Source organism: Lolium rigidum, chromosome 3 (genome assembly GCF_022539505.1).
Source record: "Lolium rigidum isolate FL_2022 chromosome 3, APGP_CSIRO_Lrig_0.1, whole genome shotgun sequence".
Lineage (NCBI taxonomy): Eukaryota > Viridiplantae > Streptophyta > Magnoliopsida > Poales > Poaceae > Lolium > Lolium rigidum.
Genome location: NC_061510.1, coordinates 201303134 through 201315544, shown reverse-complemented (window position 1 = coordinate 201315544; position 12411 = coordinate 201303134). Strand labels below are relative to the sequence as shown.

Here is a 12411-nt window from a genome sequence, read left to right as displayed (position 1 = left end):
TCATGTTTTTACTCTTTCTTGTTTAGTACAAGTTTTACCGGAATGATTATAGCTTTGAAAGTCATCAATGATTAATATGGTTGAGTATGCAAGTTTACCATAAGCTTTAATATGAGAGCGCTGCTCAATAGATAAGTATAATCTGTTAACCTGTTCTCTGACCAAGAACAAAGTTTGCCATCACCAATTATGATTTCTTATGCACCTTTATTTGTGACTACCTTATACTTGTTTCAAGTTGAGTTATATGAGGAAGTTGTTTACTATAATGTCTTGTGTGAATGAATATGATGCTTCTTGTCCGTATTTTGTTTATCGACTCTTCACTCCATAAACATGTGGTCCTGTTTACCGAGTTCAGTTTCGCTTGGGGACAAGCGAAGTCTAAGCTTGGGGGAGTTGATACGTCCAATTTGCATCACTATTTTATATCATAATTTGCTGTTATTCATTGATATATTTCATATTGGGACACAATACTTATGTTATTTCATCTATTTTGCATGTTTCATGATTATTTGGAGATCGAGCACCGGAGCCGAGATTCTGCTGGAAAAAGCACCGTCGGGATGCAATATTTCGGAAGATCAACTCGTGGAAGGAAGTTTTACCAAAAATCTTATTTTTCCGGATGACGAAGGAAGCCGAAGGGGGAGCCAGCTGGACCCATGGTGGGCCCACACCATAGGGCGGCGCGGCCCATGGCTCTGGCCGCGCCACCATGTGGTGTGGGGCCCCCACAGCCTTTTCGCCTCCTTTTCTTCGCGAAACCCTTCGTCCCGAAGACCTAAGCCACGAGAGGAATCCTCACGAAGGGTTACGGCCGCCTCGCGGGGCGGAGAACACCGGAGAGAAAAGAGCTCTCCGGCGGGCGGGAATCCGCCGGGGAAATTCCCTCCCGGAGGGGGAAATCGACGCCATCGTCACCGTCATCGAGCTGGACATCATCTCCATCACCATCATCATCATCTCCACCATCATCACCGCCATCTCCACCGCTGGACATCGTCACCGCTGTAGCAATTTGGGTTTGATCTCAATTATTTGATAGGGGAAACTCTCCCGGTACTGATTTCTACTTGTTATTGATGCTATTGAGTGAAACCATTGAACCAAGGTTTATGTTCAGATTGTTATTCATCATCATATCACCTCTGATCATGTTCCATATGATGTCTCGTGAGTAGTTCGTTTAGTTCTTGAGGACATGGGTGAATTCTAAATGCTAGTAGTGAATTATGGTTGAGTAATATTCAATGTTATGATATTTAAGTTGTGGTGTCATTCTTCTAGTGGTGTCGTGTGAACGTCGACTACACGACACTTCACCATTTATGGGCCTAGGGGAATGCATCTTGTACTCGTTTGCCAATTGCGGGGTTGCCGGAGTGACGAAACCTAAACCCCCGTTGGTATATCGATGCGGGAGGGATCGCAGGATCTCGCAGTTTAAGGTCTGTGGTTAGATTTATCTTAATTACTTTCTTGTAGTTGCGGATGCTTGCAAGGGGTATAATCACAAGTATGTATTAGTCCTAGGAAGGGCGGTACATTAGCATAGGTTCACCCACACAACACTTATCAAAACAATGAAGATTAATCAACTGTATGTAGCGAAAGCACTAGACTAAAATCCCGTGTGTCCTCGAGAACGTTTGGTCATTATAAGTAAACAAACCGGCTTGTCCTTTGTGCTAAAAAGGATTGGGCCACTCGCTGCAATTATTTCTCTCGCATTTTACTTACTTGTACTTTATTCATCCGTTACATCAAAACCCCCTGAATACTTGTCTGTGAGCATTTACAGTGAATCCTTCATCAAAATTGCCTGTCAACACCTTCTGCTCCTCGTTGGGATCGACATTCTTACTTATCGAAGATACTACGATACACCCCCTATACTTGTGGGTCATCAGTAGCCATCATGTTTTGCTCTTTAGTCATATTGCCAAGGGCGACCAAGTAGCATGTGGCACACCGTCATGGGCACGACATCACAATCAACGGTATCTTCATAGGCGCCAATCTTGAAGGATATTGTGACGGTGTGTTGTATCTTCACATTTCCATTGTCACTTAGCCATTGCACATGGTAAGGATGGGGGTGTTTCCGTAGCGGTAGGTTGAGCTTGGAGCATAGTTCGGTGCTTGCAAGGTTTTGGCAACTCCCTCCATCGATGATAACCTTTATTGACTTGCCATTGATTCCGGCTCTTGTTTGGAAGATATTGCATCTTTGGTCTTCATTAGGGAGTGCATGGGTTGTCAACACTTTGGTCACCACAAGTGATGGGCTTGCATCATGCACACATAAGATTTGCTCTTGGTCTTCCAAATCATCATCTTCATGATTGGTTGCGGCTTGTACTAAAGCTTCATATTCACCTTCACTCAAGTACTTCACATCTCCATCATCCCGAGTTATCATAACTCTTGTGTTCTTGCATTCAAAGGATTTATGTCCTTGAGCACCACACTTGAAGCAAGTGATGTTACTAGATCCTGTGGAAGCTTTGGAGGACATAGTTGATTGGTCCGGCTTGAAGCTTGTAGTCTTGATGGCACTTCTTGCTTGCTTGGGAGGATCCTTGGAAGCAATAGCACTTGTATTTTTGATGCTTGAGGATGCGTTTGTGGCATTTCTTGCGGCGAAGAAGGTTTTTGTTTTTGCACTTGCCAAGTCTTCTCGCACTTGGCGCTTGGCCCTTGTAGCTTGATGAAGTAACTGAACCATGTTGGTGTAAGGCAAGAACTCTACTATCCTCTTGACGGGAATGTTCAATCCATTCAAGAATATTGCCATAGTTTGCTCTTCTCGCTCATCTACATTGGCACTCATCATGGTCATGTGCATCTCCTTGTAATACTCCTCAGCGGACTTGAAGCTTTTCTTGAGTTGAGTGATCTTGTTGAAGAGGTCACGCTTGTGGTGGGTGGGCACAAAGCGTTTTTGCATGACTTCTTGCATCTCTTCCCATGTGTCAATGGGCTCCAAGTCCTCTTTTTCACGCTTCTTGTTGACTTCTTCCCACCAAACATTTGCATATCCTTCAAACTCAACTGATTCCATGGCCACCTTCTTTACTTCGGAGAAGTTGTGGATGCGGAATATCTTGTCAACCTTGAGTACCCACGACAAGTATGCATCGGGGTCTTCCTATCCTTGGAACTTGGGCATGGTAAACTTTAGCTTCCCAAAGATTTCTTCGTCATTGCGGTCATTGCGTCTAGGAGGTGGTCTTTCTTCATCATGTTCTTGACGTTGTTGACGAGGAGGTGGTCTTCCATGACCTTGATCTTGATCATCATTGTTGCGGCGGTGGCATCACACTTTCTTCACTTGATGCTTGGTGATGACTTGATTCCTCATTTCTCTCCCGAGGAGGTGGTCTTCTACCATGAGGTCTATCATCATGATGGCGACGAGTGTCTTGACGTGGAGGACGTGGTGCCCCATCTCTTTGAGGTTGAACAACGTTGATGATTTGGCGCTCTTGATGCGCTTGCCTTTGTTCCTCTTCATGAATGCGTTGCCTTCTAGCTTGAGCTTCTTGTGCATGTCGTTGCCGTTCTTGTTCTTCAAGTGCTTTTTGTTCATTGCGGATACGCTCTTGTTCTCTTGCACGAACTAGCTCTTGATCATGTCGTAGGCGTTCTTGCTCTTGTTGGAATTGAGCTTGGAGGGTCTCTTGGTGAAGGCGCTCTTCTTCAAGGCGTTGACGTTCTTGGACAAGTCGAATTCGTGCTTGCTCCGCTTCTTGCGCTTGTTGTTGAAGCACTTGAGCATCCACATTATGGTGGCGTGGGTCTTCATTGGAATCATGGTGAGACGGTGTAGGGGCTCGTGACCTTGAACTTTGAGAGCGTGAGAACCTCGAGTGGTGTCTCCTATTGTCTTGGCGGTTGAGTGTGTGAAGAATATTGTCCAACGCCGTCTTCATCTCCCTTGTTTCTTGACCTTGTAAGGCGAGTGTTGCTTTCAACTCTTTGCCTTGAGCTTCAATCTTCTCATTGAGGTCTTGAACTTGGTTATTGAGGTCTATCCTTTGCACTTGAGCTCTTTCTTCATAGCAGACGGCGGTATCTTTCATCATTGCTTCAAATTCATTGAGCTTGGAGTGGACGGCTTGAGTAGCTATCCAATGTTGGTGACGCGTCAGCGGTAGTTGGTTCCCTTCTCCACTAGACATGGTTACAACTAAAACAAGAACTATGTGGTGGGTGGTTAGGAAAAACTACCAAAAGTGTCAAAACTTGCAAACCAAAATCGAAAATGTGTTTCAAGTCGGAGGACAACCGATATGTATGCACACACACAAAACAAAAACTCTATATGGTGTTAGGTATGGATGTGGAAAGCCAAATGGAAGAACCAAACGAAAAGTCTATTGTTAAAAGTGGGTAAGATCCAAAAGTCACACGTCAATAGCGGTGATCACAAAAGGCATACACAAGGTGGAACACACGCGTGAGACAAAATGGGGTTAGCGCGACTTAGGAAAATGAGCACGAACAAAATTGGTCCTAACGAAGACTACTAGCTCGGTGTCACGCCAACGCAAGAGAGACCGTGGCTTGGTTGCAAAATTGAGAAGCAACTAGATTTGCGCAAGACGCCTCTCTTCTCTTTTCTCTCTTTTGCTTATAAGCTTTGTACTCTTTTGTGTATCGGTGTCACTCACACTCTTTTTCTTTTTGTATTTTTCTTTCTTTTTCTCACTATGCAAGGATACTACTATCTATGTAAGTATGTCACAATTCTTTTGCTTATCTTTTCACACCGAGCTTGCTTCGTAGTTTTGCTCACACACGCACACCATCACGGTCGGGACGCTTGCGCAATGCTTCGCAACACTAGAAAGCCATTCTCGATGGGAAAGGTACGCAAAAGAGGCTAGGGCTACAAGTTAAGAGGCAAGTCGACGAACTTGAACTTGCTATGGTGGTGGAGGTATCAAATGAACCGCTTGGATCCTCGGGGTGCCGTCGTCGTTGTTGATGTGGCGGAAGCTTGTGGTATCTGAAATGGCACTCAAACCGAAGTCCAAACACAAAATGGAAGTGCCAAAACGAAAACGAAGAGAGCTGTGAAAAATTCGGGGCCAGCGGCAGTACCGGCGTCTGGTGGGCGGCAGTGCCGGCCTCAGCGGCAGTGCCGATCCTTCCAGCGGCAGTGCCGGCAGTGCCGGCATGGTCGCGGCTGTTCGTCGATTTGGCGGAAAAATGACCCGAAAATCTTCGATTTAGTGGGAAAATTGAAACAATCCGGTGGGAAAAGTTGGGGGAATTGTAGATCAACACCAAGGACAAGTTTCTATTGGACCAAAACCACAAAAAGCTCAACAATTTGTCAGATCCAACCAAGGCCAATTTAGGGCTATTTTTTGGGATTTTCGAAAATTTTCTCAAGAAAATGTTTTGGGGTGTGGGGGTCAAATCCGTGGCAACCAAGGAGCTCTTGATACCATATGATAAGGGCTAAGCCCAAGGGTGTTCCCGATCTTCACGGATTTGGGTGGATTTCGTGGGGAAGGGGGAAGAACGCGAAGAACACGAAGAACACGGAGGGGATTCGCGGGATACAAACTCACACACACACACACACATCGGTTTGTCCTCGTTGGCCCGAACCACCAACTCGATAGAGGTTGCAGGAAAAGACCTTCCGGTAGAAGTCCCGCAAAGAGATCGACGAATCGAACCCGAGAGATCTAGAAGGGTGAAAAGACCGGAAGGTTGATGGAAGTGCAAGCAAAAGACCAAACGGTAGAAGTGCAAGCAAAAGATCAACAACCAGTAGAAGTCTCCAAAGAGATCAACAAGGATTCGATAAGAAGATCGAGTGATACAAGATCTAGGATCTAGGGTTTCCCTCAAGGGGTAAGAGCAAAGCTCAAGTTCTTCTTGGTTCTAATTCTAACCCTAATTCGTGGCTGGCACAGGCATATATATAGCCCAGATCCGTGGAGGGGTAACTTAGTCATTTGCGAAAAGTACACAACCACAGGATTCAAACGGACGGCTCAGATGTCGTTGACTTGGGGAGGCCGGCAGTGCCGGTGGTCCAGGGGCGACAGTGCCGGGCGTCGGGGCGTCGAAGGCATCAGGCCGGCAGTGCCGGGCAGTTTCAGCCGGCAGTGCCGGGGTGCTCTGGGCGGCAGTGCCGGCCCTGGGCTGTCGTCTCCGTTGGTGGCGTTCCTTCTTCTTCTCCAGTTCCTTGTGGCGTTAACAGCGTTTCTTCTTCTCCTTCAGTTCCTTGGTGAGCTTGGTACCTGATGACACATAGGGCACTTGCATGAGGTAGCATTCCATCCAATGAGGTGTTCAATGTATATGTGGAAAGGAGCGAATTCACCTCTTGGTGTATGACTTTGGCCCGAGCTCGTGTTATTGGGCCACGTGGAGGACTTGTCGGTCTTGAGGAGGAGGTGTCCAAAGGCCACCCCGTATCAGCCACAATGGCAATGACGCCGAACCACTAAAATAAAGCCATTGCCAAGGAAAAAACAGCACAAAATCGCTTTTAGTGGTTCAGCGCAATTGCCATTGGTGCCGACCTCGCCTCAGCGCCATGTGGCTTGAGGATGGCCTGCTTCGGCGTCGAGTTGCGTTGGCGCGGACATGCACAATTTTGATGGGGACGTATCCAGAGAAAATGGACAACTTCTGCAAATCTGAAAATTTTCGTTCACTGTCATTCGATTGGAAATCAACGGTTATGACAAACCTCTCAGTCCTTCACCCAACATCACGTGCTTTGTCAGAGCAGCCCATGAATATTTTGCAAAATGCACCCTTTCCTGTAGTCTGTTCGTTTCATGTCCTAGACCATGATTTTGGATATGAATCACGGAAATATTTTCTTCAATACTACAATCCTTTTGGAACACTGAACCATGAAGTGTTAAGCCCTCTTGATTCGGATATGGACAAATTAGGAACAACAGTTCCCTAATTGTTTTGACCACTAACAATAGAAGAAATTCTAGTCCATGTCGCACATGAGTGAACCAAGAACAATGGAATCAGATCATACACACGAACAATGTACAAGATGCAAGGGGAATCCGCTCTTTCGATCAAAAAGAGATGCAAAAATCCAAGAAATGTCTTTGCCAGATCTGAGAGCAGGGGCACATGGATTGAAACCTGTTGGCACTGCATGCGCACAGTTTCAAATCCAGATTGGGCGGCGGCGGATGCATGGTCGGAAAACCAAACCTGAGGGAGCCGACGGGAAATCTACTCATCGGTCGCCTCGCCGTTCAGTTTGGAGAATGGGGAAGAAGAAGAACAAAGAGAAAACCTGGGGGAGTGAGAGGAAGAAACGTTTACCATCGATAATTTAAGGGCTTTTTTGTAAACTGGACAGAGCTGAGATGGAGCTGGCGGTCTGACCATTGGGATTAAATCCAACGGTGCATGTTTCTATATTAAGATTTGCAGAATGTAGGCTGTTTTCACCTGATACATTCCCCAATTTTGATGGCGCCGAACAAAGGTTGTATTTTCCAGAATAGTTTTGGCAAAAAGTAGAAATTAGATAAGTTTGTAAAACAGTAAGCAACGAGACGAGAGTATGGGAGTATGGGACTGATCACGTGCACATGTAATGACTGGGCCATACATAATAATAAGGTAAACAAAAATTAAGGCGAGAAAGCGGCACAAGGGGGCTTGTTCCCGGTCCGTAAGTTCCAACTAACCCACATATGGTTGGGCCACGCCCACGACCACGACACCCACGAGGTCCCCCGCCGGCACCGGTATCGGCAGACCAGACCAGTTCACTGCTCTTGTCTCACCTTCCCCTGACCTTCGTCCTTTCTGAAATTCCACCTCTGCACGCCGCCAGCCTGCCTCCCTTCCTCTCCCGCCGTCTCGCCCCGAAATATCACGCAGCCAGGCAGGCAGGGCGGACCACCCAACCCACCGGCACACTCAAAATCTCTCCCTTGCCCCCGCTCTCCCCTTCCAAACCCGGCACCACCACCACCCCGAACATTCCTAAACCGAACCCAAGCTCACGCCCGCAACCCCAAACTTGAGCCGCAAACCCCCCGGACGGACCGCCTCTCGCGCTGCGCCTCTCCTCTGCTTGACCGCATCCAATCCCTAACCGCCGCAACGCCGCCTTCGCCCTCGCCCTCGCCCTCGCCCTCGCCTCCCGCACGCCGGATGCCCGCCCGCCCGCCGCTGCCGCTCCCTTCGCCATGGCCACCGAACCCGCCGGCGACGCCTGCCCGCACTGCGGCGCCGGGGAGGAGCTGACGGCCGGCCCCGCGCGCGTCACGCTCCGCAAGCGGGACCTGCCCGCGGACGCCGTGGCGCGGGTGGGGCCCGGCGACGAGGCGGCGGCGCTCCGCGACTCCCTCGCCTGGCACCAGACCGGGATGGCGGGCCTGCAGGAGGAGCTCGAGGCGGAGCGCGGCGCCGCCGCCGAGGCCGCCAGCGAGGCCATGTCCATGATCCTCCGCCTGCAGCGGGACAAGTCCGAGGCCATGATGGAGGCGCGCCAGTTCCGCCGATTCGCCGAGGACCGCTTCGCGCACGACGCCGCTGAGCTCGCTGCGCTCCACGACGCCATCGCGCGACGGGACGCATCCATCCAGTCCCTCTCCGCGCAGCTCAGGGCCTGCCGCTCACGCCTCCTCCAGCTCGGCTTCCTCTCCCCGTCATCCCTCCCCTCCTCCCCCACGGCCACCGCCGCCGCCCCGGGGGACCACCCATTCGCGGATGACGACTACCCTTCCATCCACTGCCTCGACCAACCCGCCGCGCCCTCAGACGTTGGTACCCCGCGCACCCACCACTTGCTCAACAGATTGCCCGGCCGAGCCGCAGATACCTGCGCCCGCCCTCGGCATGCGCGTGCGCTCTCCAATGACAGCTTGTTTGCACTGCCTGATGAGTCCCCCTTCCTGGTGGAGCAGGACGACGACGACTGCTGCGACCGGGTGTACACTGTTGACGCCGTGCATGGCGTGCCTGTTGCCGCGCCCGAGGACCGCCGCTACTTCCCCACGCCAATGGAGACCAACCTCGGCTCTCTAGTTCCAGCATGGACCGAGGAGCAGGAGATACACAAGCTCAGCGCAAGGCTTCAGGCACTCGAGGCAGACCGCGAGTCAATGCGCCATGCAATCATGTCCATGGGAGCCGACAAGGCGCAGGCTCTCATGCTCAACGATATTGCTCACCACCTATGCGACGACGACGCAGCGCCGCTCAATGCACTTTCCTTGAAAATGCACCCAGAGAGAAAGGTGGTGAAGAGCCAGCCTTTCGCCGCCAAATTCTTCGTTGTCACCGTAATTAAGGTAAAATATTCTTCTCCTCTTGTGCTTCTATAAATGATGAATCCTCAATTTGTTCTTGTTCCTATTAGTTGGTCAGTTCTATTAAATTGACACATTTAGTATTGTTCATTTTTTTCCATGCCGTTCCTAACACTGGGTTGTGAGGAAACCACACGCACTATGATAGCACTAATTTAGACATGCAGTAGGTATTGCAATACATGCGCCGAATACGGAGAGAGCAAGTTACCACAAGTATTTTGTTGCTTGATATAACATGCCGAAAGTCATATTTGGTAGTCCGTTATATTAGGAATATATGCGGCCACGCAGTTGCTGCAGCTTCACCTTATTTGGACGTTTCAAGTCATAACGGAGAGGTCGTTGTTGATTGCGTATTTTTCTAAAGTGAATATATATTAATATGATTGATGCTGTACACGTCAATATAACTTAGAATGAACTTTAGCCATCTTTTTCTAAAGGGAAGTTATAATCGCCAATAGCGGTTGTTGCATAATTTTACCTCATTATGTCATTAGATTTTAAGAAATTCTACTTTGCTGTCTGAACACTTTTACATACTCCCTCAGTCTGTTAAAGTCACAATACGTGTCTAAATATTAAAATTTATGGAGTTACCGTTTGGTTGTGATTATGGAAGTTTATTAACGTGTATTTTTGTGATGAAGCACAACTCTGTCTGTTATAAAACAGTACTTGTTTTCTCAATGCAATCTTACTCCTATAGGTTCCACAAATGGCATTCCACAAATTCATATTATTATTTATAAAGCACCCTATAACCCCCTTGTTATCTAGGCATCTGTGTATGCGACTTTAAGTAAGCCTAAAATGGTAACTAAGTTTACTTGTTTGCCATGGAGTTGCTGCTTCTTTGCACTCTGTTACCCTTATGTTACATCCTATTATAAATAGGCTACAGTATTATTTAACCTGAGACTTTAAATCATTATTTGTGTAATCACCCATATGGTATTAATTTAAACAGATACTACTCGAGTAGTTGAGTTTTTTTTTGCGGGGAGTATATGAGTTAGTGTCACAGGATATAGACAGTTGTTGATTTGGTTTGCATCTGTTGCATTCAGTTCACTTGTTTAACATGTGAACACCTTATACTGCATCAACTGTGAACTAGACGCTATTGGTTGAATTCCATCATACTACCAAAGACCAGAGAAAAAACAGCCTGAATTGGTCTGAGAGCATGAAATTAAGTTCACACTAACATTCTTACAATTTATATTATTGTTATTTGTTTAGTATTGGTCAGTGCAAGAACCAAGTGCTAGAGCTCATGGTGGTGAGCTCATCCACCCGGGTTCGAAACTTCGAATCACGGGTGAAGTGTTTAAGCTAAACGCGGTGCTATCCGTGTGAAATAATCATTGGAGAGGTCTCATATACCCAAAGGAGGGATTCTTCCCCTGTTGGTCAACGTTTTCTAGTATTGGTTAGTGCCAGGTATGCTGCCAAATGTCATGTGAACGAAGTAATACTTGACAATACCTTATCAACATGCGAGGTGTCAGAATTGGATCACGATTGAGTGCCTATAGCCAAGGGAGGGATATCCTTCCCCTGTTGGTCAACGTTTTTTAGTATTGGTTAGTGCCAGGTTTGCTACCAAATGTCCCGTGACATTACCTTATCAATATGTGAGGTGTCAGAATTAGATCACGATTGAATGTTTACTATAGGTTAGTGTCAGGTCTGCCAGCAAATGTACTGTAAACAAAGTAAAATATGTGACATAATGGATGATGTGTCAGAGTTGGATCCTGACTAACATTTGACTAATAAGCACGAGGTTCGACCTGTGGACACATGACTATGACCTGCCATAGCTGTCATCGCGCCTGACACTGTTGTGCAAATTGTGGTATGATTATTTAATTCAGTTAAATCTAAGGAGCCATTGTTTCCCACAGCTCTTTTTTTTTCAATTTCTACGTTCCCATTTCTCTAAACTTAGACCAATGGACCAACTTGCCAAACAAATGGGTAGGGAGAAGGGCAAAAAAAAAGCAGACCACTTCGCTTTTATTTGCCCATTCTTAATCCGGCTGTAGCAGATGTCAATGTTACATGGGAACTATGGAAACACCTTATGTTCTTTGCTGAATTGCTTGTTTTCTGTTTCATCCAGTGGATCGCTTCTGTCTTATCTCGGGGAAGGAAATTAGATCGCATCAAGTGAGTTTAAATCTCGCTCTATCAGTTAACCTTGCCTTGTATCTTTCTCTAAGTAACCATTGCTGGGCATTGTTTGCAGGTATCCCATTGGTTTGTGCGGGAGCTATGTTGGACTTATGTTGTTGCTCGACAGATCCCACAAACAGAGGTATAGAAGATATCTTAAGAGAAGTTAGGTGCTGCGGCTCACTGCCTATAAGCTCAAATGGAAAACTTGGCCGCGCTTCTGTGATGCTCTCATCCAAATGAGCTGTTTTTGTGACATAAAAGCTCGTGAAAAATGCTAGTATCATTGGTGCATACATCTTTTTTGCCCTTTTGTCCATACATTCTTTGGTTGGTTTGGTCTGGCAATCTAGTTAGCAGCTGAGGTCTGTCATTTCTTTGTTCTGGCTGTCATATGTCTGTTCTTCCCCCTTTTTGTCCGTTTTGTAGCTAAAGATAATTTGGGGCGTTCGTACAAAGTACTCCAAATAACAAGTTAAAATATCAGAGCAGAGCTAGTTTAGCAATGTAGGCGGGGGTGATATTTCAATACTCATGCCAATTTTGTGTCAGTACTGATTTTTACGGTTATATTATTTAGTCCCCTCCGCTCACTGATGTAAGACTTTTTCGATATTTTAAAGTAGATTAGATACATACCAAAATGAAAACCTACACGATAAAACTTGTCTGCATACATGTATTAACAAAAAAAAACTAAAATGTCTTACTTTAGTGAGGTGTAACATCCCAGGTTTTAGGACGACCGCAAAATAGGAAAATTTTGTGCGCTTAAATGCATAAAATATAAAACCTAGAGGGGTTGATGTCTCTCTCGCTATGAATTAGGGTTTAGTTGTGTCGAGAGTGCGATAGATCTCGATGTGACCTCTTTGCACTTAGGGTT

At 46.9% G+C, this 12411-nt stretch overlaps 1 protein-coding gene across 2 annotated transcripts; it reads left to right on the top strand.

Annotated features, from left to right (window-relative positions):
• The first annotated feature begins 8378 nt into the window (after nt 1-8378).
• LOC124698840 (myosin-binding protein 7-like) lies at nt 8379-11918 on the top strand. 2 transcript variants are annotated; one of them, XM_047231255.1, is made up of 4 exons: nt 8440-8789; nt 8934-9320; nt 11473-11519; nt 11599-11918. In XM_047231255.1, exons 1-4 carry the CDS (start codon nt 8460-8462, stop codon nt 11693-11695), a joined length of 861 nt encoding a protein of 286 aa, XP_047087211.1. In that variant the 5' UTR covers nt 8440-8459; the 3' UTR covers nt 11696-11918. The 2 variants fall into 2 exon arrangements, with proteins under 2 accessions (XP_047087212.1, XP_047087211.1); XM_047231256.1 differs by having other exon boundaries at nt 8379-9320.
• The last annotated feature ends 493 nt before the right edge of the window (nt 11919-12411 follow it).